General features: G+C 45.0%; 1 protein-coding gene across 2 annotated transcripts in view; it reads left to right on the top strand.

Annotated features, from left to right (window-relative positions):
- Nucleotides 1-26,989, top strand: part of LOC126198652 (glutathione S-transferase D7-like) — an 87,608-nt gene that overhangs the window by 40,742 nt on the left and 19,877 nt on the right. For both annotated transcript variants that reach the window (XM_049935122.1, XM_049935121.1), the window contains exons 2-4: nt 10,846-11,000; nt 15,211-15,269; nt 15,366-15,507. In XM_049935122.1, the coding sequence (XP_049791079.1) occupies nt 10,860-11,000; nt 15,211-15,269; nt 15,366-15,507 (342 nt within the window). In that variant the 5' untranslated portion in view covers nt 10,846-10,859. The remainder of the gene's footprint in view (nt 1-10,845; nt 11,001-15,210; nt 15,270-15,365; nt 15,508-26,989) is intronic.

Below are 26,989 nucleotides of genomic sequence, written 5' to 3'. Positions count from 1 at the left end.
CATTAGTTCTGTCAGGTTTTCCCATTATTCCAAAATTTAGAGGAAATTTTTTTTTTTGTTTTTGTGTCGCGCGGTTTGCTGGGTCGCAAATGATTTGCGCCGCAAGACTTCCAAGTCATAACTTTTGTGATGGCGCATATGCTTGGATAGTGAGTTTCGGGAGTAACAGCTTATTACAAATTGCTGATTAACCTCGGATAACACCGCGGCGCGGAGCTAGTAGATGATATTTTATGTCAGAATATGAAGAGGAACAAGCGCTGTTTCACACTTGTCTCCAATTGTGGTTAAGGTAGTTGACTGGGTATTTTCGGAACAAGCTGCAAGCGGAGTGTTTGTCTCCGATATCGTAAGGTAGAACTCATGAACCTTGGGTTACTGGAAGGGCCTAACATAATAGTGGGAAAATAAATTGTTCTTAAATTGTGTTTGCACTTCCCATGAATCAAATTTTCTCCTCTCCGTTCCAGAATCACCTGTGCTAAGCATCCTAGGAGACTTTCTCCCTCAGACTCGCTTAAGGGTGACTTAGAAGACCTCAACCAAATTGTCCTCAACGTACTGATTGAACTGCTTAGAACACATCTTCACCCAAGCTGATGATAAGACCTGCGCCGGAACGCTACGCGGTGGCCTTGATTTTATTGTAATAACGGTTTCTGTAAATGCTAATATCGTCCAATCAGCGTTATGTTTCTGACGAAGTGAAACGATTTTGGAATAAGTTCTCCAAATGTAAACGGGTAAAGCAGGCTGTGCCAGCACATGAAGGTCTCAAAGAGATGACCTACATGAGAGTAAAGAAAAATGAAGAAGTATACTGTTTGCTCTGTAATGCTGGTACTAATACCTTATCCATATAAAGGTGACTTCCGTACACTCAAATATATTGCCATTTGATAAAATACACTTTCAGTTTTGTATTTCTACAATAATTATTTTGTTTGGAGTTAGTTAATGCTGAAGGGGTTAAGTTAATTCTATGACCTGGACGCTGAATTGGTTACTAAAACCCAATTAAAACGTGCTACAGCCCTGAAAGAGAATTACGGGACGCCTGGTGGATTAAGCTCTGACGTTTGCTATTACACCGACTCAACCACTGGAAATAAGCATAAACAAAATGAAGAAAAAAATAATTTCAAAGTGAGCATTTTAGGTTTGGTTTGACCATGACCGTTATGAATATGAATGGAAACCACAATTTAGTCTAATGAGTCACATTTTTTATATTATACTTTCCAGTACATATTTCGGAGGATTATACCTCCACCATGAAGTGAATTTATATCAGTTTATAAGGCATGGATATATTGTAAGTACGAGTTTTGTGTGAGTGTATAGGTCGTAGGTAAATGGAAATGAGCGTTTGGAGTCGTTGGCCGGGAGGCCCCTTGCGGGGCAGGTCCGGCCGCCTGGGTGCAGGTCTTATTACATTCGACGACACATTGGGCGACCTGCACGCCGGATGGGGATGAGATGATGATGAAGGCAGCACAACACCCAGTCCCTTAGCGGAGAGAATCCCCGACCCAGCCGGGAATCGAACCCGGGCCCTTAGCACGGGAATTCGTCACGTTGACCATTCAGCTACCGGGGCGAACTAGGTCGTAGGTAAGATTGTAAAAGCAACCTGTGACCATTGAAAGACACTGGCAAATCTGCCCATAAGTTGTAGTTACAAGACACACACGCCATATTAAATGACTTAAATCGACCTGACGATGTAGATATAACGGTCTGAAGAACGTAGTAGAAAGAATCATAAATATGTCAGGACAAAACCTTCACAGTGAGAGAATGGCTGAGAAAAACAAATACTCGCTGGCTGTTCAGAGAATAAAATTCCCTCAGAGCGTTTTCGCCTGTGTGACAATTGAATCACACCTTATACGGGATTACATATTATGGGCTATGGAGGTGTACGAGGGATTAGCATAACTCTGTAACGAGTAGAATAATTTCAACGAAATTTCGCACAAATATGACTTACTACCTGTAAAAAATACCATCGAACCAGGGCTACCCCACGCGTCTAGGAATGGGGGTGGACATAAAGAATGAAAAAGGATGAAATTTAAGCATAAATCTGGAACTCCTGGAGGAACTACTTTACGATTTGTATACTGTATTTTATTCTAAAAGAAGTAAATAAAATAAATTTTATTTACACTATTCTTATTCTTCTTCTTATTATTATTATGTAGTGTTATGCCTAGTGGAAGATCCGTGTCTTCGTATGTCAAACTTCTGATGCCAATGTTCCCTGTCTTCAGCTTCTTCTTTCAGTCTGTTTTATCTCCTGCCATCGTCGATGTCATCCAGCTGTTAAATACTTCTTCTTGCTCGTCACGGAATATTCGTGCTTCAGCCTCTATAGTTTGGTGAAGTTCCAGTATGTGGCAGCGCTATATGTAGCCTTGAAAACGGCGTCTGTAAATGGGGTGCGTTCCAAGCAGAGAGCTGTCACGTAGTTTCTTTTGGCAAAAAATCAGAGCATCGCAGGTATTCATAGGCACTTGTAGAATGTCTACTGAGGTCTGGCAGTGAACAACAGCTAGGTGAGTCAAAAATGGCTCTGAGCACTATGGGACTCAACTGCTGTGGTCATTAGTCCCCTAGAACTTAGAACTACTTAAACCTAACTAACCTAAGGACATTACACACATCCATGCCCGAGGCAGGATTCGAACCTGCGATCGTAGCAGTCGCACGGTTCCTGACTGCGCGCCTAGAACCGCGAGACCACCGCGGCCGGCCTAGGTGAGTCGATGGGTGAGGCGTTTGTCATCATCGCAGCAAGGTCGCACAAAGCTGTCCGATCTCTCGCGTGCCGGCCGCACGCTGCTGTGACTGTTGCAATGTTGGAACGTCCGGACACTCTCATTCGAGGTGATCGAGGGATCATAATCGAACATCTCGCTTCACAACTGGTTGTCTCTGTTGGTAGTGCAGACACACTCGCCCTCCAATTGTATGTTAACTGGGGACCTAGAAACGACGGAGAGGCTCCGTCCCCGCCGCAGCCGCAGTGGTCCACAACGCTACGACGACTACCGCAGTCCACTTCACCCCTCCGCCGCCCCACACCGAACCCAGGGTTACTGTGCGGTTCGGCTCCCGGTGAGCCCCCCCCCCCCCCCCGCACCCCCCCCCCCCCTCCCCGCCCCAGGGAACGCATGTACGTGTATGTGGAGAATTTGTTAGCGCAGCAATCGCCGACATAGTGTAGCTGAGGCAGAATAAGGGGAACTAGCCTGCATTCGCCGAGGAAGATGGAAAACCGCCTAAAAACCATCCACAGACTGGCCGGTCACCGGACCTCGACACAAGTCCGCTGGGCGGATTCGTGCCAGGGACCAAGCGCTCCTTCCCGCTCCAGAAAGCCCTGTGTTAGACTGCTCGACTAATCGGGCGGGCAACAATTGGGGTACACAAAGGTGTGTGCCAGCTGGGTTTCTCGCCGCCTAACAGAAGAACATGAAGAGCAACGAAAGACAATTTGTGCGGAATCGTTTGCGTTTTACGAGGCTGACCGCGACAGTTTTTTGTCGAGCATTATCAGAAGCATTGAGACATGGGGTCATCACTTCGAATCAGACAAAATCGGCAGCTGTGGAGTGGCGCCACACCATCTCCCTTCCAGAGAAATGGTTCAAAGCCGCACCATTAGCCGGTAAAGTCGTTGTCACTGTGTCACTGTCTTCTGGGACTCTGAAGGGGTTAGGCAATGTTCAACTCTGAAGTTTATTGTGATGCTCTCGGGAAATTGAAGGAACAAATTCTGCGTTTCGTTGACACAAAAACGCAAACGAACTTTTCCTTCTGCTGGACGACGCATGGCCTCACACAAGTTATCGCACCCCAGAGGAGCTCACAAAACCTCAATGGACTCTTCTTCCTCATCCACCCTGCAGCCCGTATCTCGCACATTCCAGTTTCCATCTGTTTGGCCCAATGAAGGATGCACTCTGCTGGAAGTAGATGATGGGGAGGTTACTGATGCTTCAAGACATTGGCTCTGACGTCGACCAGTATCATGTACCGTGTGGACATACATGCCTTCCCAGTAAAGTGGATTAAGGCCGTCGCATTGAACGGAGATTATGCTGGAAAATAGGTTTTTTTAGTCACGAGAGTGGGGAGTAATATGGCGCATTGGGACCCTGAATAAAACCAACTTACTTTCAGAAAAAAAGTGTCCCCTTACTTATTGAACTTCCCTCGTAAGTAAACTAAGTAAAAGTTAATCACCCCAAAGGGACATCAGGGTAAGACCTTCTCTTTCCTTGATAGTAGCCGCAATTCAGCGAGGAAGAGAGTCCACAAGTTTCTTTGCAATATGCAGCTCAAGCCACTCATTGATGATTAGATTCTGTAGCACATTCGCGTCAGGTGATTAAATATCCATGAACTTTCGGGCGAAAGCACCTCGGCTAAGTTGTGACCACTTGACAACGGCCAATGAACACTCGTCTCACATCTCTTGGATACTTAACCGCTTGACATAGCTGGAAGCTAGAGAAAATTCCATTGGTTGAAATCACTGTGAGACCAGGCATTCGTGCAGTCCGAGAAATTTTCTTTGGGATTAAGTTCGGCTGATGTAGCGGGTAATTCGAGATGTGGTATGTTACCTGAGTGATCATCAAACAAGGAACGCATGCGTGCAGCCCTGCGAACACGGCTGTCGTCATCTTGGAAGGCGCGGCTGTCCGCAGCATACTCATCATGATGATGTGGAAGGAAGGTCAACGCTTGATTACCGAAATGCTGAAGTTAGCTTCCTGGTTCAGGTTCACTGTAATCTGAATTTGTCTGCCCAGGTCACGGTACAAGAAAACAGCCGGACAACATTCCAGACAATCTCTGGCCCGGGCTACACCCTTTACGCACACACAGGTTTAAACGATTTTTTACACGATTGGTACCCTTGACTCCTTACTTTATTTGAAAAGGGGCTAAATTATGAATCAGCGAATCACAACACATGCATCAGTCAGCTATTATCTAGTTTTATAATTTTATTCATAGCATTTATTTTCTCAGAAACTGTAGTATGTAATTCAGAATAAAAGAGTCACGAGTTGCACAGTTACTTTTTTGCGCATTACTGGTTTCAATAGATTAATCCGTCATCCTCAGAAGCCTCCAGAGTTTGGGATGTTGTAAACCATTAGAATTTGGCCATAGAATTATGTAAAGTATAAGAAATTAATTACAAAAACTTACTTCATATTTTTTAGCAGATGTCAGTATCTTCTTCACAAAAGCCTAATGTCATGGCATGTCCAAAATTGTGCACACAGTATTACATGTGATAATTATGAAGATAGATTGATAATCTACAGTAAATGAATCACATTTATATACGTAGTGAAAATGTTGAGATAGCAGCAACTAACGTGTGTAAAAGCGTGTAAAATCATAAAATATATGAAGGATGTTATATATAATACATTTGGAAAACTTGGCACATTGTTCGACATAAGCTATTGCTGATATTAATATCTCAAAGAATGGGCTAGTTTTCTCCATTTTATAAGAGCTGATATAAAATGAAAATAGCGTTTATTTTTCAATGCAAGCTGATCGTTCAACAAATGTTTGGAATTTAGGTAGGAATGTTTATATATTTCAGTCTCTTCCAAGAGGTTCATTCTGTAGCCCATTACTTACAGATACTAAAGTCAGCAATAGCTTATTTGGAACTATGTGCCAAGTTTTTCAAATATACTATGTACAAGGTAGCCCGTCCGGTTAGCCTGCGGTCTAACGCACGGATTTCCGGATTGGGAAGGAGCGCCTGGTCCCCGGCACGAATCCGCCCGGCGGACTTCTGTCGAGGTCCGGCGAGCCGGCCAGTCTGTGGATGGTTTTTAGGCGGTTTTCCACCTGCCTCGGCGAATGCGGGCTGGTTCCTCTTATTCCGCCTCAGCTACACTATGTCGGCGATTGGTGCGCAAACAAGTACTCAACGTACGCATACACCACCATTACTCTACCACGCAAGCATAGGGATTACACTTGTCTGGTGTGAGGAGTTCCCTGGGGGCGGTCCACCGGTGGCCGAACCGCACAATAACCCTGAAAGAGTGGTTCGGTGTGGGGCGGCGGAGGGGTGAAGTGGACTGCGGTAGTCGTCGTGGGTTTGTGGACCACTGCGGCTGTGGCGGGGGCGGAGCCTCTCCGTCGTTTCTAGGCCCCCAGTTCACATACAATACAATACAATACAATACAATGTACAAGGTGGTCAGAAACAGTCTGAAGAATTTGTAAAGGTGTCGGTGGAGAGGCTGTACTGAGAAAAATTCTATATGTTGTGCCGTTTCAGAGTTAGTATTTAGCATTGAAGCTAGCAACTCGGGTCGTCGCGCACAAATTTAAGCAGCCCGTCAGAAAAAGTATTGCGAAACGTGTTCTCCATTTTGTTTCTTCAAACTGTACAGACGTAGCTGTTGCTCACCTAGCTTAAATCTATCACTTCCGAAAAAGGCAAATTTGAACTGGTAATGAGCATTTGAGCAAGTAGTAACTCACGGACCCACCGATATCTGTGCCTGATCGCAGTTTAGCGCGTGCAAGCTTGAATTTGCGCGCGCAACGACCTGATTAGCTAAATTCAATGCTAAATAACTCGGAAATGGACAACGGATCAAATTTCTTTCGTAACAATTATTTCTCAGCATAGCTTCCCCTGAAACACCCTTACAAGCTTTTTCAGACTATTTCTGACCATCCTGCGTTAACTGCCTCTATATACCTTACTTATAATTTTTATAGTATTTATAATTATCATATACAATATGTACATTTTTGGGTGTGTCATGGATTTATGTGTGTGTGAAGAAAACATTGACATCTGCGAAACAAATTTAATATTAAGCAAGCTTTACATAAGTGTATGGCCAAGTTCTAATGGTTTATAACATCCCAGGTTTTTAGGCTTCTAAAGATGATAGATTAATCTGTTCAAAAAGTGAAATACAAATAATTGTGCAAATGATGACTGAATTTTATTCTCAAATACCATCAAGTTTCTGTGTCGTTGAAGACCCGTCGCTGTATGCACCGCTGTGAGCAGTGGCCCTTTGCAAGGTACCTGACTCCCAAATAGCTAGTGCATGCAGTTCCCTTCACGATGTTCTTTCGCAAGCTGGTTGAGAAGGGCTCGAATTCACCGACCACAGCAATTTCTGTCGGTTTCATAACTGGTTCTCGTTGACAAGGCGTGACGCCCGCCTCTGGTCCCTGTTCGCTTTGTGACTGCTCTTCTTATCATTTCTCGTAGACAAATTGGGGATTCTGCATTGATACACCATTAAATCTGGCAGCTTCATTCACGGTGTGATCATAAGCGCCTCCAAACACGTCAGCTCCTTTCTGATATTATTTCACATCACGACGTCGACCTGTCTTACTGTGTAAATTTCATAGAATTCATTGGGCACATACACATCACTTCAGTGTCAAGATTTGCGGTAGTTGTTGTGGGTCACATGTCCACCTGTTAATAGTTCTGTGACATCCACAGTGTTCCAAAGCCGCCGGTGCCCCCCTTTTTTTTTTGTTTTTTAAGGAAGTGACTGATTTTTTTTGTCCGGTGAGCTCGTAATGCCTGTGTTGCCTGGAAAAATGTTAACTTTCGTGATTTTTTTAAATTGGAAGGTTATTCTCTCATGTAAGCAGTAATAACGCATCTGAAATGTAACCCTTGGGACACCCTTCACGGTGTCTTCGCTGTCACCAAAATGTTGTTTCGGCCCGCATCTCGTGGTCGTGCGGTAGCGTTCTCGCTTCCCACGCCCGGGTTCCCGGGTTCGATTCCCGGCGGGGTCAGGGATTTTCTCTGCCTCGTGATGGCTGGGTGTTGTGTGCTGTCCTTAGGTTAGTTAGGTTTAAGTAGTTCTAAGTTCTAGGGGACTGATGACCATAGATGTTAAGTCCCATAGTGCTCAGAGCCAAAATGTTGTTTCCTTGCCGGCCGGGGTGGGCGAACGGTTCTAGGCGCTACAGTCTGGAACCGCACGACCGCTACGGTCGCAGGTTCGAATCCTGCCTCGGGCATGGATGTGTGTGATGTCCTTAGGTTGGTTAGGTTTAAGTATTTCTAAGTTCTAGGGGACTGATGACCTCAGAAGTTAAGTCCCATAGTGCTCAGAACCATTTTGTTGTTTCCTTCTAGTGGTGTTATAAGTATTCTGCACAACTTTTTGCTTACTTATTCAAACTAGTTGTTCACAACATCATATATTTCATAAAATATGAGCTCTTCTTGCAAGGTAAAATGTCTTGGCAATTTCATAAAAGAATCAAATATATCAAGCTTGCAATATACCCCAAGAAATAAAAGACGCACCACGAAGGAATTGTCCGAATGGAGTGGAAATCAGTAGATGTGATGTACACGTACAGACAAACAATTTCAGAAAAATTGGATGATTTATTCAGGAGAAAGAGCTTCACAAATGGACCCAGTAAATAATGCATTGGTCCGCCCGGGGTCCTTATACAAGCGGTCATTCGGCTTGGCATTGATTAATATAGTTTTTGGATGTCCTCCTGAAGGATATCGAGCCAAACTCTGTCCAACTGACGCGACAGATCGTTTAAATCCCGAAATGGTTAAGAGACCCCTGTTCATAATGTTCCAAACATTCTCAATTGAGAGATCTGACGACCTTGCTGGTCAAGGTAAGGTTTTGCGAGCACGAAGATAAGAAGTAGAAACTCTTGCCATGTGCGGGCGGGCATTATCTTGTCGGAGTGTAACCCGTGCATGATTTACCAAGAAGAGCAACAAAAGGGAGCGTAGAATACTGTTGACGTGTCGCTGTGCTGCAAGTGTGCCGCCGATGACAACCAAAGAGGTCCTGCTATGAAAAGAAATGGCACCCCAGACCATGACTCCTGCTTATCGGGCCGTATGGCGGACGAGAGTCTGGTTCGTATCCCAACGTTGTCTGCGACTTCTCTAAACTTGTCTTCACTGGTCATCGGGGCTCATCACTGGAGACAATTCTACTTCAGACAAGGAGATTCCAGACTGAAGACGTGTATTGAGATGCCCTGGACAATGGTGGGATACCACCTGACTGTCGCCCGCTATACGGTACGACAATTACACTACTGGCCATTAAAATTGTTACACCAAGAAGAAATGCAGATGATAAACGGGTATTCATTGGACAAATATATTACACTAGAACTGACATGTGATTACATTTTCACGCAGTTTGGGTGCATAGATCCTGAGAAGTCAGTACCCAGAACAACCACCTCTGGCCGTAATAACGGCCTTGATACGCCTGGGCATTGAGTCAAACAGAGCATGGATGGCGTATACAGGTACAGCTGCCCATGCAGCTTCAACACGATACCACAGTTCATCAACAGTAGTGACTGGCGTATTGTGACGAGCCAGTTGCTCGGGCACCATTGACCAGACGTTTTCAGTTGGTGAGAGATCTGGAGAATGTGCTGGCCAGGGCAGCAGTCGAACATTTTCTGTATCCAGAAAGACCCGTACATGACCTGCAACATAAGGTCGTGCGTTATCCTTCCGAAACGTAGGGTTTCCCAGGGAACGAATAAAGGGTAGAGCCACGGATCGTAACACATCTGAAATGTAACGTCCACTGTTCAAAGTGACGTCAATGCGAACAAGAGGTGACCGAGGCGTGTAACCAATGGCACCCCATACCGTCACGCCGGGTGATACGCCAGTATGGCGATGACGAATACACGCTTCCAATGTGCGTTCACCGCCATGTCGCCAAACACGGATGCGACCATCATGATGCTGTAAACAGAACCTGGATTCGTCCGAAAAAATGACGTTTTGCCATTCGCCGTGCACCCAGGTTCGTCGTTGAGTACAGCATCGCAGGCGCTCCCGTCTGTGATGCAGCGTCAAGGGTAACCGCAGCCATGGTCTCCGAGCTGATAGTCGATGCTGCTGCAAACGTTGTCGAACTGTTCGTGCAGATGGTTATTGTCTTGCAGACGTCCCCATCTGTTGACTCAGGGATCGAGACGTGGCTGCGCGATCAGTTACAGCTTTGCGGATAAGATGCCTGTCATCTCGACTGCTAGTGATACGAGGCCGTTGGGATCCAGCACAGCGTTCCGTATTACCCTCGTCTACCCACCGATTCCATATTCTGCTAACAGTCATTGGATCTCGACCAACGCGAGCTGCAATGTCGCGATACGATAAACCGCAATCGCGATAGGCTACAATCCGACCTTTATCGAAGTCGGAAACATGATGGTACGCATTTCTCCTCCTTACACGAGGCATCGCAACAACGTTTCAGCAGGCAACGCCGGTCAACTGCTGTTTGTGTATAAGAAATCGGTTGGAAACTTTCCTCATGTGAGCACGTTGTAGGTGTCGCCATCGGCGCCAGCCTTGTGTGAATGCTCTGAAAAGCTAATGATTTGCACATCACAGCATCTTCTTCCTGTCGGTTAAATTTCTCGTCTGTAGCACATCATCTTCGTGGTGTAGTAATTTTAATGGCCAGTAGTGTACATCACTTCTACCGATTTCCTCCCATTCGGATAATTCCTCCGTAGTGCGTTTTTTTTTCTTTTTCGTAGTGTTCAGAGTGTACTTGGTGAGTAAATGTAGAAATGCCGTTCTCAGTTGAGCAATCCTGTTAAAGTCGCAAATGTGACTCCATAAGTAAATTGTCTGTACTTCAGTGTTATACCTCTCTTGAGCACATTATCTTCTGAAATATTATGGACAAAGTTGTTGCAGAGAAATTATGTGATAGTTACTTAGAAATTTCCTGTCACCTTTCTTATAAAGGGATCATATATTTTGCTTGTTTTCAGACGACCCGTGAATCATGCCTGTAGTTCTGTATCACTGTCCTCCCAGCCCACCGTCCAGAGTAGCCTTGACTGTTGCTAAGGCTCTTGGGATCGATGTCACCGTCAAAATCATCGATCTGTTCAAGAATGAACACTTACAAGAGGAGTATCTCAAGGTAAGACACTGGTAGTGTAGTAAATATTCGTTGTGTCTTTCAAGACTCCTAAACACCAGATCCGTATTAACTGGCTCATTCATTCTCTTATGGTTGTATGCTATTTATTTACAGTAACGGGTCGTATTTATATTTATATAAAATTCAAAATTAGTTCTGCGTTTTTGAAGCACACACACACACACACACACACACACACACACACACACACACGTGTTTACATGTTTACTTATTCTTCCATGGAGAAAGTAGAAAGATGGAAATGACTGTAATTTATTAAAATTTTCTTTGTTCGTGCATCATTTTTAATTCAACTGGAAGGCTATAAATGTATTTTAGTAAAGTGCTTAAATAGTCGATATCTGATGTACTTCCTCCTGGTTATTATTTATAAATCTCATTGTTTTCGTACTACGTCACGTAACTCAGTTTGTTGTCACCATGACTGCTTTAGAGTTGCGTACGAGACAACTTGAGGATGTACAACTCATATCATCGCGTTTTACACATACTTCATTATTTCTTTAGAAATAATTATGATTACCATTTCACAGTACCTAAATGAATGAATCACAAGAAGTATGCTAAATTTGAAACATTATTGACAGTATCAGTAATGTTATAAAATACGACGTGAGTGACGTCGACCATCAGTTCCTTGAAGAATCTTAGTGAAAACATTAGTCAACTGAGGTCTGGAGAATGTACAGGCAAAGTTGTGGGGCCTCTCCGACCAATCGAAACTGTCTTGGACGGCATTTTCAAATGCACATGCACATTGCTGCGAAAATGTTCTGGTGCATCATCGTGTATGAGCCACATATACAGTGTTCAAGATGAGTTCGGGTTTGCAGCCGGTCGTCGTAAACTTCATTGCACGATATTTCGGCTGGACAACTGCCAGCCATCTTCAGGTGAGCCGAACGAGGACTCACGAAGGCGTTCTCCGCTCCGTCTTACACAGTGAACAGTGAGCTGATAGTACTGCCGCGCATGTGTTGCAGTTGCGGACACACGAGGACCACACCAACGTCGGTATTGTCGCTGGCCGCAGCTATCGAGGTCTTCTGGCGTCTTCGTCTCGAGAAACTTTAGGAGATGACGGGATTCCATGCGTTGTTCAATTGGTAACCACTGTCACGGTCAATAAGATTTCCCGCAATGCTTATTTCAACGGATTCTTTGATAATGGAGTCCCAAAAAGATGTTGCTGTGGCCAAAATCGAAGTTTTGTCGTCCTCCATTGAATGTCCGTTAGAAATAAAATGTTCCGCAACTGCAGACTTACTGGGTTGCAGTAGGCGAGTGCAGCGTTGATGTTCTGTACAACGCTCTTCCACTGTACGCGTTGTCTATCCTACTACACTACTGGCCATTAAAATTGCTGCACCAAGAATAAATGCAGATGATAAACGGGTATTCATTGGACAAATATATTATACTAGAACTGACATGTGATTACATTTTCATGCAATTTGGGTGCATAGATCCTGAGAAGTCAGTACCCAGAACAACCACCTCTGGCCGTAATAACGGCCTTGATACGCCTGGGCATTGAGTCAAACAGAGCTTGGATGGCGCGTACAGGTACAGCTGCCCATGCAGCTTCAACACGATACCACAGTTCATCAATAGTAGTGACTGGCGTATTGTCACGAGCCAGTTGCTCGGCCACCATTGACCAGACGTTTTCAGTTGGTGAAAGATACGGAGAATGTGCTGGCCAGGGCAGCAGTCGAACATTTTCTGTATCCAGAAACGCCCGTACAGGACCTGCAACATAAGGTCGTGCATTATCCTGCTGAAATGTAGGGTTTCGCAAGGATCGAATGAAGGGTAGAGTCACGGGTCGTAACACATCTGAAATGTAACGTCCATTGTTCAAAGTGCCGTCAATGCGAACAAGAGGTGACCGAGACGTGTAACCAATGGCACCCCATACCATCACGCCGGGTGGTACGCCAGTATGGCGATGACGAATATACGCTTCCAATGTGCGTTCACCGCGATATCGCCAAACACGGATGCGACATCATGGTGCTATAAACAGAATCGGGATTCATCCGAAAAAATGACGTTTTGCCATTCGCCGTGCACCCAGGTTCGTCGTTGAGTACACCATCGCAGGCGCTCCTGTCTGTGATGCAGCGTCAAGGGTAACTGCAGCCATGGTCTCCGAGCTGATAGTCCATGCTGCTGCAAACGTCGTCGAACTGTTCGTGCAGATGGTTATTGTCTTGCAAACGTCCCCATCTGTTGGCTCAGTGATCGAGACGTGGCTGCACGATCCGTTACAGCCATGCGGATAAGATGCCTGTCATCTCGACTGCTAGTGATGCAAGGCCTTTGGGATCCAGCACGGCGTTCCGTATTACCCTCCTGAGCCTACCGATTCCATATTCTGCTAACAGTCACTGTATCTCGACCAACGCGAGCTGCAATGTCGCTATACGATAAACCGCAATCGCGATAGGCTACAATCCGACCTTTATCAAAGTCGGAAACGTGATGGTACACATTTCTCCTCCTTACACGAGGCATCACAACAACGTTTCAGCAGGCAACGCCGGTCAACTATTGTTTGTGTATGAGAAATCGGTTGAAACTTTCCTCATGTCAGCACGTTGTAGGTGTGGCCATCAGCGCCAGCCTTGTGTGAATGCTCTGAAAAGCTAATGATTTGCATATCACAGCATCTTCTTCCTGTCGGTTAAATTTCTCGTCTGTAGCACGTCATCTTCGTGTTGCAGCAATGTTAATGGCCAGCAGTGTATATAGGCCATACCACATTGACACGGTATTTTGTAAATTGCCACCTCCCGCAGTAGCAAATCATCCTTCACCGATCCCAGCAAATCCTAAATCTTAGAAGGTGGACGAAAAAGCACTTTGACATGAAAATTATTAAGAATCCTCGCTATCTTGAAGGAGATATTTCCAACGAAGGGAAGAAAAGCTAGGGGCTTGGCTGGCGCGTTATCCTCTGTATCTACTTCCCGGTTCCTGGCTCTAGTTGAGAAGGCCCTGTTAATTTGCCGGGTCGAGTATCCATTGCCTCTGAACACCGCCCTTAAATGTGCATGTTCTTTAGGCAAATTCTCTGCATCCGACACCGAATGTGCCCTATGTACAAGGGTTTTAAGTACACTGATGGTCTGGGATGGATGATGGCTACTAGAAGAATGCAAGTACAAATCAGTGTGAGTGGGCTTACGATAGACAGAATGTCGCACCGAGCCGTCACCTTTCCGTTTAACATCCAGGAATGGAAGGCAGCCATCTTTATCTATTTAACTAGAATACAAGTACAAATCAGTGTGAGTGGGTTTACGATAGACAGAATGTCCCACCGAGCCGTCACCTTTCCGTTTAACCAAAACATCCAGGAATGGAAGGTAGCCATCTTTCTCTAGCTCCAGCCTTCGACTGCTGCCTGACTGGGTGTGTGGGCAGCTCTGAACTCTGCCACCTTCAAAGGTCTGCGATGCTGGGATCCATGTATCTCTGAATGTGCCAAGGTCCAAACCGAGGACTCCTCTGCCCTGTGACATTGGGGCAAGATGCTGTCCGCCGCTTCCTCGGTGACGGCAGCCGAATCTTGGCCATCGTGCTACAGGTGGGAAATTCGACACATACTCGGATACAGCAGTAACGGCAGCACGCGGCCTGCGCCACTGCTGGCCAGAGCAGATTGAAAGCTAATCACACCGAGAGACAAGGTGTTGGTGTATCTGTCGTGCTCGCCAGGGATCAACACTAGCAGCATCGAAGACTGAATGACCGTAAATAAACAGCAATAAAGAGTTTCTTGCAGCCACGAGCTGCCTTCTTCTTCTGCAGCTACATCCATGTCTGGTAGTGAATCACTGTCGACACCAAGCTGACGTAGACATGCTATGAGATTTCCGCCAGTCACTAGTGAAACAACCGGCCTCTGTGGCCGAGCGGTTCTAGACGCTTCAGACCGGAACCGTGCGACTACTACGGTTGCAGGTTCGAATCCTGCCTCGGGCATGGGTGTGTGTGATGTCCTTAGGTTATTTAGGTTTAAGTAGTTCTAAGTTCTAGGGGACTGATGACCTCAGATGTTAAGTCCCATAGTGCTCAGAGCCATTTGAACCAGTGGAACAGTCTAGTATTTTAGTATTCATTTGACTTTGTTAGTCCCCAAAGCTCTGATTTTTATTAAATACTGCCTCTTCTATTTCAGATAAATCCAGAACACACGGTACCAGCCATGGACGACAATGGTTTGATTCTTCACGACAGGTATGTCCAGCGGTGATTTTGTGTGTCGTCTCATATACTCCATTATTCCGTTCTCACAATCTCTGTAACGCTGTAATAATGTTCCGCTTGTGGCAGCCACGTAATCGCCACTTACCTGGTGTCACGCTACGGAAAGGATGAATCTCTCTATCCGAAGGATGTGAAGCAGAGGGCGCTGGTCGACCAGAGACTGTATTTCGAAGCGACAGTACTTTTTCCTCGTCTAAGGGCTACAACAGTAAGTGTGTTTATATAGATTTTGCAAGGTTTTGTTACAAAACATGTTATGAACGAAGCGAACAGTTATTTGAATGAATCTTGCTAAAATTTTAAAGTGATGCGAACATTGGAATCTGCCTGTAAAAGTTCAAGAGTATAAAGTATCAAACTTTTCACTTTTGAAAGCAAAACCGTGGAATTGTCATGCTAAAAGTAGTGAGCAACAAAGCAACAATTTTTAAATCTCTTAATTTTTTAAAAAGAAGCCAAGTGCATCATCGTAATCTAGAGATAATTCTCTCACTTTTCAACATAATATCCATTTCTTTGCACACGGTTTCGCCAGTGTTCTGCAAGTCTGAACATACCCTTCCGACAGAACTATGTTCCAGCTGCATGAAGACAGTGATGCCCTGCTTTCTGAATATCCTTCGCCGTCTCGTAGTGTTAGCTTCCCATCCTTACAGCTTTCGTCGCCTATCACAATACTCGTCCAAAAATCATCACCTCCATTTTGAAATCTTTGAAGATTTTGGCCGATGGTTCTTGTCTGTAGGTTACCGCCTTCGGACAATAATCGTGGAGCCCATCGGACACAAACTTGCAATAACTTAAACCTTGTATCGTTTTGCGCATGCACTGTGCCCTAATGCACGCTTAGCAGCGATTTCGTTCACTGTGACACGCGTGTCTTCTGTAATGAGCTCACCAGTTCTTTCCTGGTTGCGTTCCGTGGAGGGGTCACCAGCGACGGTCACAGGCAGAGATACATTAGTTTGAACTGGAGCGTTCACACCGGGACACTACACTGCCCCACCGAGCCACTGTGACCCAGCAGTGGCTCACCCTCGCCACATGTGACGGACAAGGTCACTGTGTTCACAGCAGTCTGCGCCGGACATGCATTAGTTTGAATTGGAGTGTTCACACTGGGACACAGATCACAGACACTGCGCTGCAGATTTGCCAAACGACAGGCAGTCATTTCTGAGACAGTGACGCGAAACATTCATTGTACATTACACTGTACACACTGTAGCCATGAGTTTAGATTTGATTAACACAGAAGATTTTATAAGTGAAGTAGAAAACCGTCCTGCTATTTGGGATGTGAAAAGCGTTGACTATAGCAACAAAGTGAGTGCGTGGCAAGAAATTATAACGAAGTTTGTGCCTGATTTCAGTGAGAAGAGCATGGACGAGAAAAACAAAATTGGTAAGTTGTATGTTCTTTTTTTAAATTTAGCACCTTATTTTTCGGACCATAAAACTCTAGCGAAATTTAGTTGCCACCCCTGTACGAGTCCATTTCACTAACTAATCAGCTAGCAATACCTGCGGTGTCGGGCACCAGTGATCCGACAGTGTTCATCACAGTCACCGGTGACCATCACTGGCGACCGTCACTAGTATCCCAGTGTGAAACGGGCCTAATAGCAATGAGTCACTATTGGAATCAATCACTGACACAAATATCAGAGACTAACGCTTGGTAGGGATATGAAATGGAATAATCGTATTAGAGCAAACCAAAGACTGCGATTCATTGGCAGAACACTTAGAAGGTGCAACAGGTCTACTAAAGGGACTACTTACACCACGCTTGTCCGCCCTATTCTGGAGTATTGCTGTGCGGTGTGGGATCCGCATCAGGTGGGACTGACGGATGACATCGAAAAAGTACAAAGAAGCGCAGCTCGTTTTGTACTATCGCGAAATAGGGGAAATAGTGTAACAGACATGTACGTGAATTGGAGTGGCAATCATAAAAAAAAGGCGATTTTCGTTGCGACGGGATCTTTTCATGAAAGTTCAATCACCAATTTTCTCTTCCGATGGCGAATACATTCTGTTAGCACCCACCTACATAGGGAGAAATGATCATCACGATAAAATAAGAGAAATCAGGGCTCGCACAGAAAAATTTAAGTGCTCGTTTTTCCCGCGTGCCGTTAGGGAGTGGAACGGTAGAGAGACAGCTTGAAGGTCGTTCATTGAACCCTCCGCCAGACACTTTATTGTGAATAGCAGAGTAATCACGTAGATGTAGATGTAGATGTAGCTCAGTCGTTTATAATGCAAGCAATCAGCCGACTCCGTTTCATTGGCAGGATACTTGGAAAATGCAGCCAGTCTACAAAATAGATCGCTTACAAAACACTGTAGTATTCTGCTCAAGTGTGCAGGGACCATATCAGATAGTACTAATAGGGGATACAAAATTTATACAAAAAAAAGGCAGCACAAATGTTCAAGTTTATGTGAACCGTGGAAGAGAGTCTTTGAAATACTATTGCATAAGAGGTAACACAGGCAAAGCCAAGATGTTCGCGATTTACCGTTAGTTTCCTTAATTACCAACTCTGTGACGCCACGAGGGATACCACTGTGTCTCGCCAAAGCATTGGAGGTGTGGGACTTCTTCCCAGGTCGCCGCCGTAACTGCCGACGATGATCGTCCTGGGTACTGCAGAAACACGATTCATCGCTGAACACAGTGCGATGCCATTCATCAACAGTCCACGTTTCCTGGCCACGGAACCTCTCCAGACGCAGCTGTCTGTGTTGTGGTGTTAACGGCATCCTTCGCTTGGGACAGTAACTGACCAGTCCGGCTGCTGGTAGTTTCCGACCAATGGTGCGGGATGACACAGACTGTAACTTGTTTTACTGTAAGCTTGTTACACAATACGGTGAGCCAGCCACGTGGTGGTCAGCCGTGGTCGACCGGAGCCTTCACGACGAGAATGTAGCCCTCACGTTCCGAGACCAGCAATGGGCCACTGTCACATTCTAATCTCCCACAAATGTGGATGTTGCACTATTCGACCAACTGCGACCTACAGTGCGGATCCTTTCAAACTATGCCAAGTGCTGATAACGCTGTCTAACATGAGTACATGGCACATCTGTGTACCTCAATATCTGAGGCTGTTGACGTTGCTATGTACCCTACCAGGACTGGTAACAGCACTAATGCAGTCGGGCACCCGCTCTACCTGTCAAATACCCGACGATGACGTCTACATATATGATGTTAAAGACATCCGACCATGTCTTTTGGTGCACATCTGTGTACCTCAATATCTGAAGCTGTTGACGCCGCTATGTACCCTATCAGGACTGGTAACAGCACTAAAGCACTCTGGCGCCCTCTCTACCTGTCAGCCGGCCGGGGTGACCGAGCGGTTCCAGGCGCTACAGTCTGGAACCGTGCGACCGCTACGGTCGTAGGTTCGAATCCTGCCTCGGGCATGGATGTGTGTTATGTCCTTACGTTAGTTAGGTTTAAGTAGTTCTAAGTTCTAGGGGACTGATGACCTCAGAAGTTAAGTCCCATAGTGCCCCGAGCGAGCTACCTGTCAAATACCCGACGATGACGTCTACATATACCACGTTAAAGACATCCGACCATGTCTTATGGGGCACATCTGTGTACCTGTACCTCAATATCTGAACCTGTTGACGCCGCTATGTACCCTACCGGGACTGGTAACAACACTAATGCAGTCTGGCGCCCGCTCTACCTATCAAATACCAGCCGATGACGTCTACATATACGAAGCTAAAGACATCCGACCATGTCTTTTGGGTGCTTCACATATTTTGTTATGCAGTGTATTATGATCGCAGCATCATTATAGCTCAGTCTTCTGCAAACAGCCGGCCGCGGTGGTCTCGCGGTTCTAGGCGCGCAGTCCGGAACCGTGCGACTGCTACGGTCGCAGGTTCGAATCCTGCCTCGGGCATGGATGTGTGTGATGTCCTTAGGTTAGTTAGGTTTAAGTAGTTCTAAGTTCTAGGGGACTGATAACCACAGCAGTTGAGTCCCATAGTGCTCAGAGCCATTTGAACCATTTTTTTTCTTCTGCAAATAAATCTTCTCTGAATTCATTAAACAGTGTTTCGCTAGAGCTATGACGTCATTCTTTCAAGTTCTCCGACCCTTTCTGTTACACTTGGGTACGGGCCTACCGACCTTATTACGATACAGACAACGCATGTCTGGATTTGTTACATGTCTGTTGTCACGCATACTCCAAATACGGCGCCAGTACACTAGAACTGGTCGGACTACCGCCTATTATGTAATACTGCACCAGTACACTAGAACTGGTCGGACTACTGCCTATTATGTGATTTCCTTTACACATGCATTGCATTTTAACCTTGTAATCGGATAATATCGGATTCGTTATCTTTATTGAGGCTATTATCTTACGCGTGTCCAGCTTTAATGAGCGCTGCTATCTGTGCAAGTGCTTGAATATTTGGCCGGTAGGATGGACTTCAGAAGCGGTTGGGCTTCCGCTGTTTAGGAAATGGCTGCAGGGTGTGGAACCAGAAATGCCAAAGTTTACTACTGAAACTGAATCATAGCATGGTTTGTTGTCTATCCTTAAGGAATGCAGAAATGAAGTCCGAAATCTTTTGTACAAAGTGGGGCCCTCATGGCTGGAGAGGAGCGGAAGGAAGGTCTGAACTGTCTGCGAACAGGGAACTTCACTTGGCCACACTTCTCAGGCCACCCCCAGTACCCCACGTGACCGATTCTGTTCCTGTGATTGGTTTCGTCCTGTATACTTGATTGACAGCGTTAGCGATGTTTGTCCGTGGCGTTACTTTGTCGCACAAGTTCACATATCACGTGAATAGAGCGTGAAGCGGCTTGCATCCGGCTAATATCCGGTGTCAACCAAGGCAGACCTTGTTGAAGCTTAGGAACGACTTAGCGAGTTACCCATTAATGAAAATTTAAAGAAATAAATCGATTTGTTGAGCATTATACGTATCCACCTTGTACACATTAATTATACCAAGTGGAAATCTTGTTCAGATTTTTCTGAAATTTGCTACGGTTGTCCAGCGATGATACTTTTCTGTACAACCTTATAGTGCTGCTGATCCTAGCTGGTAAGTAGTTTATCTATTCAATAGTTCATGTAGATTGAAAGCATCGAAGGGCCTATTACGCTTTCACCGGGCACACGTGATGTTACTTTTGTTTCTGTAGAACTTTCACAGTCCAGTGTAACATACTGGACTCCATTAGTCAAATATTCTTGGAGGAAATCACATGTCTCTGAAGATACTCCGTACGATCGAATCTTTATTAGCAGTTGATGATGCTGCATTGTGTCAGCGCCTTTCAGCATTCTGGAAATGCACAATCTGTCTCAATAAAACAATTACTTTTCCGAGCGTGTTTAATATGATGTAAATGGGTCTAAAAAAAAAGCAGAAATTACCAGTGACAACAATAGGGCGCTTATGTTCTCAGTGTGACACTTATATTGAGCAAACAGACTAGATTAAAAAGATGTTCTTGTACTCTTGTATAATCTATGGGTAGGAGTGATAATTTGTCTTGTACGAGACGCGAAACCGACTTCTGTCCAGCTTTTCTCCCCGATTTTAGCGTAGTTAGTCTACTTCCAGCTGTTACTCGGAGCTAACATTTGACTCCATCCCCCTACGTCTTCCCCCCCCCCTCCACTCCCCCCCCCCCCCTCCCCGTCTTGACTGGTTTCTTAAGTGAACATCAGCATGCGGGTATTACATTTACAAAGGGCTCCAAAACCCGCTCTTCGTAAACCGATTTTCCAATACTTCTTCAGGCTGATCTTGTAAAAAATAACTAGTATCGATTCTGAAAAGCGGCTCCAGCTGCCGAATACCCACTTCCACATTCGACATTGTGTCCCATGTAAACGCTCAACGTTTTTGAAACTTGCTCATTTTCCGTTTTTTTTTTTTTCTTGTGCAACGAATATGGTGTAGGAAATATTAGACTGAGTTGTATTTGACTGAAGGGAAACAGCCATCGTGCTTACTACATAGGACACCAAAACAGCTGATTTCCAGAGGCCATATGGTATCTACAGTTGTCGATCCGAGAAGAAACGTTTGACTGGGTCACCAAAAGAGATTCAGAGTTTAACATGTAAACTCATCGTCGGATATCGATCTACGACACACGAATTTCGTCTTCCGGAAGTTATGCTGCACGTAAACGGAGTAACTGACATCTTTTGGCGACACCCCACCCTAAGTGCACTGAGCCGACTGTGAGCAGCAATCGGCGACTGTTTGCTTCTACTGCTCTGATGTACGCAAAAGTGTCGTTGAGTTGCTCGAGGAGTATACGGGATGAATCGAACAGAATTTCTGTTTTGTTCGATGAACGGTAGCTTGCTATAAATGCTGGAAAGTATAAGTTAACTCTGCAGTAGGCGCGTGCTGTATCGTTCGGGGTTAGGCGCATGGGGGACTCCTGTCCCCCATTTGTGTTTCTTAATTACGCATTGCAATGATTATCAAATGTTCTTTATTTGCTTTTTCTGTGTTTGTTTATGCATAGGTATGGAAATAAAACACAGATATCAAACAATATTTCAATAATTTATTTCGGAGACAGTTAACACATACGCTTTGCAAGTGGGGCGAACACCTACACCTTTCACATTTATGACATCATTTTCTAGTTGACTTGTCTTTCTGCCTTCCACACTAGTAGCAACGTCCTTTGGAACCTTCTCTGGGATTGTCTTGTGTTGTAACTGTTGAAGTTATGCCCAGTAGAACATGTGCACCTCACCGTAATTCATTGTTTTTTCTAGAACTTCTTAGGGTCCTATTAGGCAGAGTATACCGAAAAGTGCTCATATTTCAGTCTCATCAGTGAATCTAGCATCTCTATGTCTCTCAAATTTGCTTTTCAAATCTCTTACATAGTTATGTCTGCAGTTAACTATAGTTTCGTAAACACTGCTGTCTAAGAAAAAATCTACTAATTTTCTGAAAGTATTGCTGATTCTTGCATCGTGGGGCCAAGTAGATGAGTTATTATATTTTCTGACCTTTTTCTCACGTTTCTTTCAGGAAAAGACTTGCACCATTTTGTTTTGCTGTCCTTCCCAAGATAAAAGGAAATACTAGACTCACAGTTCTTATTATCGTATTCATCTGCAGATTGTTCAGTTTCACTATCATGATCGCTTTCCATTAGTTGACCATCTTCATTTGAATTAGATTCTTCAGAATCAAATACGTCATTTTCATCATTCTCTGCATCTTCTTCGAGCACCTCATCCACACTTCAGGGTCGGAAGGCACATCCCCTCTTCTTTTCTTCGGATCTGACATCACTAAAATAAAAACATATTTATGAGTATCAGTTTCTGTAAATTGTAGGCATGTTGAAGACCGCGTAAGTAATCACCTTAGTTAACATAGTTATTTTATTCAGATTAATAAAAATTTTAAATATTGTACTTAACAACGAATTTACTATGAAAAATGTTAAAAAAAGGAAAACACCTACCTTAAGAAATTGTTACGTAGATAGGCGCGTGGTGGACAGTTGTACCCCAATTCACTTCAACGTCCTGCTGTCTGTGTTTAGCTGTCCAACTGACAACTGGAAACGGAGCTTCAACAGTGCACCAATTTGAAAGGTACTGAGCGTGGGAACGCTGCAGCTTTAAATGTAACGGAGATAATCACAGTGTAAAACCGCTGGCTGACAGGTGTACCCCATGCGCCCACTCCTGGGTTAATGCAGATGAGTAGGAACAACGATCCTGTAATGTTACAGTATAAACTCTGTGCTTGACATAGTCACGTCGATTAATCTCTTGGTGTAACATTCCGTGATACGGAACAAGCACGTCAGGTCGGCTGTAGGGAAGGCAAACGGTCGATTTCGGTTTATTTGGAGAATTATGGGAAAATGTTGCTCATTTATATAGGAGAACGCTTACAGATCACTTACACGACCAACTGCTGAGTACTGCTCGTCTGTTTGGATCCCCACTAGGTCAGATTGAAGCAAGACTTGGTAGCTGTTAAGAGGCGTCCTCCCAGATTTGTTACCGATATTTGCGATCAGCTCACGAGTATTGTGGAAATGCTCCGTATGCTCAACTGAAAATCACTGGAAAGAAGTCTGTCTTTTCACGGAACACTACCAGGAAAGTTTAGAGAACAGGCATTTGGGACAGACGGAAGAACGTTTCTACTGCCATACGTACATCTCGAACAAGAGTTACGAAGGCAAGATAAGAGAAATTAGAGCTGTTATGAAACATACAGACAGTCGTTTTTCCCTCGCTCCATTTGCAAGTCGAATAGCACTTACTAGCAGTGGTACAAGGTGCTCTCTGCCAGGCACCATATTGCTGCGGAATATGTATGTAGTCATGGTTGTAAACTCACTGGTTGGTGGGAGCTTGTGCAGCGCATTCTTGTTGTTGTCGTTGTTGTTGTGGGTAAGTGCGTGGTCATGGGAAGACAGAGTGCGAATCTCAGTGGTGGCGCAAGGGTCACTTATTTTCCGCCACGAGTTGCTTGGTACGCATTGGAATTCAGTCACGTCTTATGTGTGTGTAGCCACATTTCCCTTGAGAAGCAGTATGGTAGAAAATGCAAGGTGAAAGGCTCACTTTCTAAAAACAAGCCTGAAACTGTCTGCCACGTGGTTACAACTGCATGTATGGCAGTGAGAAGCCGCCACTGTGGGGAGCAATGTAGTGGCCAATAGCCCACAGGGAAGGCACTGCAGAGAGGCGCTGGAGCACGAAGCCCCCGGGCTTTAACATCGAGGACTGCGAGAAATAAAAGGAAACGTGGGATAAGCAACTGCTGTACAGTGTAAACCAGATGTAGCCTACATCTGCAAATGTACTCTACTCTTAGAATGTGGCATTAAAATTTTTTTTCATTTAGCATTTATCGATCTATCTCAGGCCCGGCTAAACAGCGCTCCGCGAGCGGGATCGCTCCGGCCGCTCTCCTGGTTAGCGCTCCGAGCGCAACGGCGATTGAGATTGAGGGGCGAGGAGGAAGGGGACAATCAATACTGCAGCCGGACACTGCTAAAGCAAAGCATTCGGCTTTTCAGATGTCGAGCACTTTGCTGACAATACTGTTTGCTTTAAATTACAATTACGTTCTGCATTAGAAATACTGCTGGCGCCTGTACCGATGCCAAAAAAGGAAAGTGGAGAAGCCACATCGTTCAATGCCAAATGGAAATTACATTATTTTTTCGAATGCTTTAAAGGCCACGCTACACGCTTAATATGACGTGGCACTATTATGATGAGGAAAAACATTCACTGGATCGTCATTACAGCACCAGCCAGAAAGAGGATATGACTCATTTGCCTTCTCATGAACGACAGTGAATGCAGCCTGAACTGAAAGCGGCAATTAGGGAAAAAAAACTGAGTTTACAGTGAGAAGAGTGGTGACAAAGTCTTTTATGATCGACGTCACTAATTACACTGTGTGATCAAAAGTATCCGGACAGCCCCAAAAACATAAGTTTTTCATATTAGGTGCATTGTGCTGCCACCTACTGCCAGGTATTCCATATCAGCGACCTCAGTAGTCATTACACATCCTGAGAGAGCCGAATGGGGCGCTCCGCGGAACTCACGGACTTCGAACGTGGTCAGGTGACTGGGTGTCAGTTGTGTCATACGTCTGTACGTGAGATTTCCACAGTCCTAAACATCCCTAGTCCACTGTTTCCGATGTGAAAGTGAAGTGGAAACGTGAAGGGACACGTACAGCACAAAAGCGTACAGACCGACCTTGTCTGTCGACTGACAGAGACCGCCTAGAGTTGAAGAGGGTCGTAATGTGTAACAGGCAGACATCTATCTAGGAATTCCAAAGTGCATCCGGATCCAGTGCAAGTACTATGACAGTTAGGTGGGAGGTAGATTTCATGGTAGAGCGGCTGCTTATAAACCACACGACACGCCAGTAAATGCCAAACTACGCCTCGCTTGGTGTAAGGAGTGTAAACATTGGACGATAAAACAGTGGAAAAATGTTGTGTGGAATGAAGAATCACGCACGGTACACAATATGGCGATCCGATGGCAGCGTGTGGGTGAACGTCATCTGCCAGCGGGCGTAGTGTCAACATTAAAATTCGGAGGCGGTGGTGTTATGGTGTGGTCGTGTTTTTCATGGCCTCTTGCACCCATTGTTTTGCGTGGCACTATCACAGCACAGGTTTACATTGATGTTTTAAGCACCGTCTTGCTTCCCACTGTTGAAGAGCAATTCGGCGATGGCGATTGCATCTTTCAACACGATCGAGCACCTGTTCATAATGCACGGCCTGTGGCGGAATGGTTACACGACAATAACATCCCTGTAATGGACTGGCCTGCACAGAGTTCTGACCTGAATCCTATACAACACATTCGGGATGTTTTGGAACGGCGACTTCGTGCCACGCCTCACCGACCGACAACGTTCCTCAGTGCAGCACTCCGTGAAGAATGGGCTGCCATTCCCCAAGAAAGCTTCCAGCACCTCATTGAACGTATGACTGCTAGAGCGGAAGCTGTCATCAAGGCTATGGGTGGGCCAACACCATATTGAATTCCCGCGTTACCGACGGAGGGCGCCACGAACTTATAAGTCATTTTCAGCCAGGTGTCCGGATACTTTTGATTACATAATGTATATGAATTCATTGAGTGTCTTAATGCAAGGGAAGAATCATTTGGTAAGATAAATGGCGGACAAGATTGGTGATATCAATAAAAAGCAATCCTATGGAAATGTCAACTTCAAGTTCATGAAGTGAAACATTTCCTGTAACTCGAGGCAGTCATTCAAAATGTTCAGATGTGTATGAGTTCTTAAGGGACCAAACTGCAGAGGTCATCGGTCCCTAGACTTACACAGTACTTAAACTAACCTATGCTAAGAACAACATACACACCCGTGCCCGAGGGTGGACTCGACCCTCTGGCGAGAGGCGCCGCGCAGACAGTGACATGGCGCCTCCAACCGCGCGGGCACTCCGCGCGGCAGGCAGTCATTCGTGGACCAGACATGATGACTACGTTTTAGTAACTGAAAATTTCACTATGAGTTCTCAAAGAGAATCCAAGAAATTGCACAAATGCAGATGGATTTCGATTTATTTGTCAGGCCACTTTCGCTTTTCACTGTTGATGTACCTCATTATTTCCGACGTGGGGTGATAGATGTACAGTGAAGCACCCAGATCAGCAACCTGTTTGTCCAATCCAGAAATTTACAACGCTTTTATAAAGTGTTACGCCAAAATCAGTATCCTCAACTGCACAGACAAGCCGCTAAACTTATTTTGAGGTTCGGTTCAACAATCAGTGTGAACTTTTTTCTTTTCTTATGAAAGTGACTAAGTTCCGCCAGCGTTCACGTCATAATAGGTCATAACTGCGTAACTCCATGTGTTTGACTGCATCACGAACCATACTTCCAGAATTATTATATGTTCTAAAGTTAAAACTTGTGTAGATTTACAAACATTACTACGTAACTATCATATTAGATTTTGAGTTCCGTTCACGTGCGTGCAGAAAAATAATGAATTAAGGATGGGTCTACCTTTTTGCAATTACATAAATTATTGTTTTGTGTTATGAGCCATATATGTTTCACAACAGTTGTGGGGTCCTCGGTGGCTTTCTAAATTTTATTTTACT

Source organism: Schistocerca nitens, chromosome 8 (assembly GCF_023898315.1).
Source record: "Schistocerca nitens isolate TAMUIC-IGC-003100 chromosome 8, iqSchNite1.1, whole genome shotgun sequence".
Taxonomy (NCBI): Eukaryota; Metazoa; Arthropoda; class Insecta; order Orthoptera; family Acrididae; genus Schistocerca; species Schistocerca nitens.
Note: the sequence above shows the minus strand (reverse complement) of the source record. Positions and strands in the feature narration are given on the sequence as shown.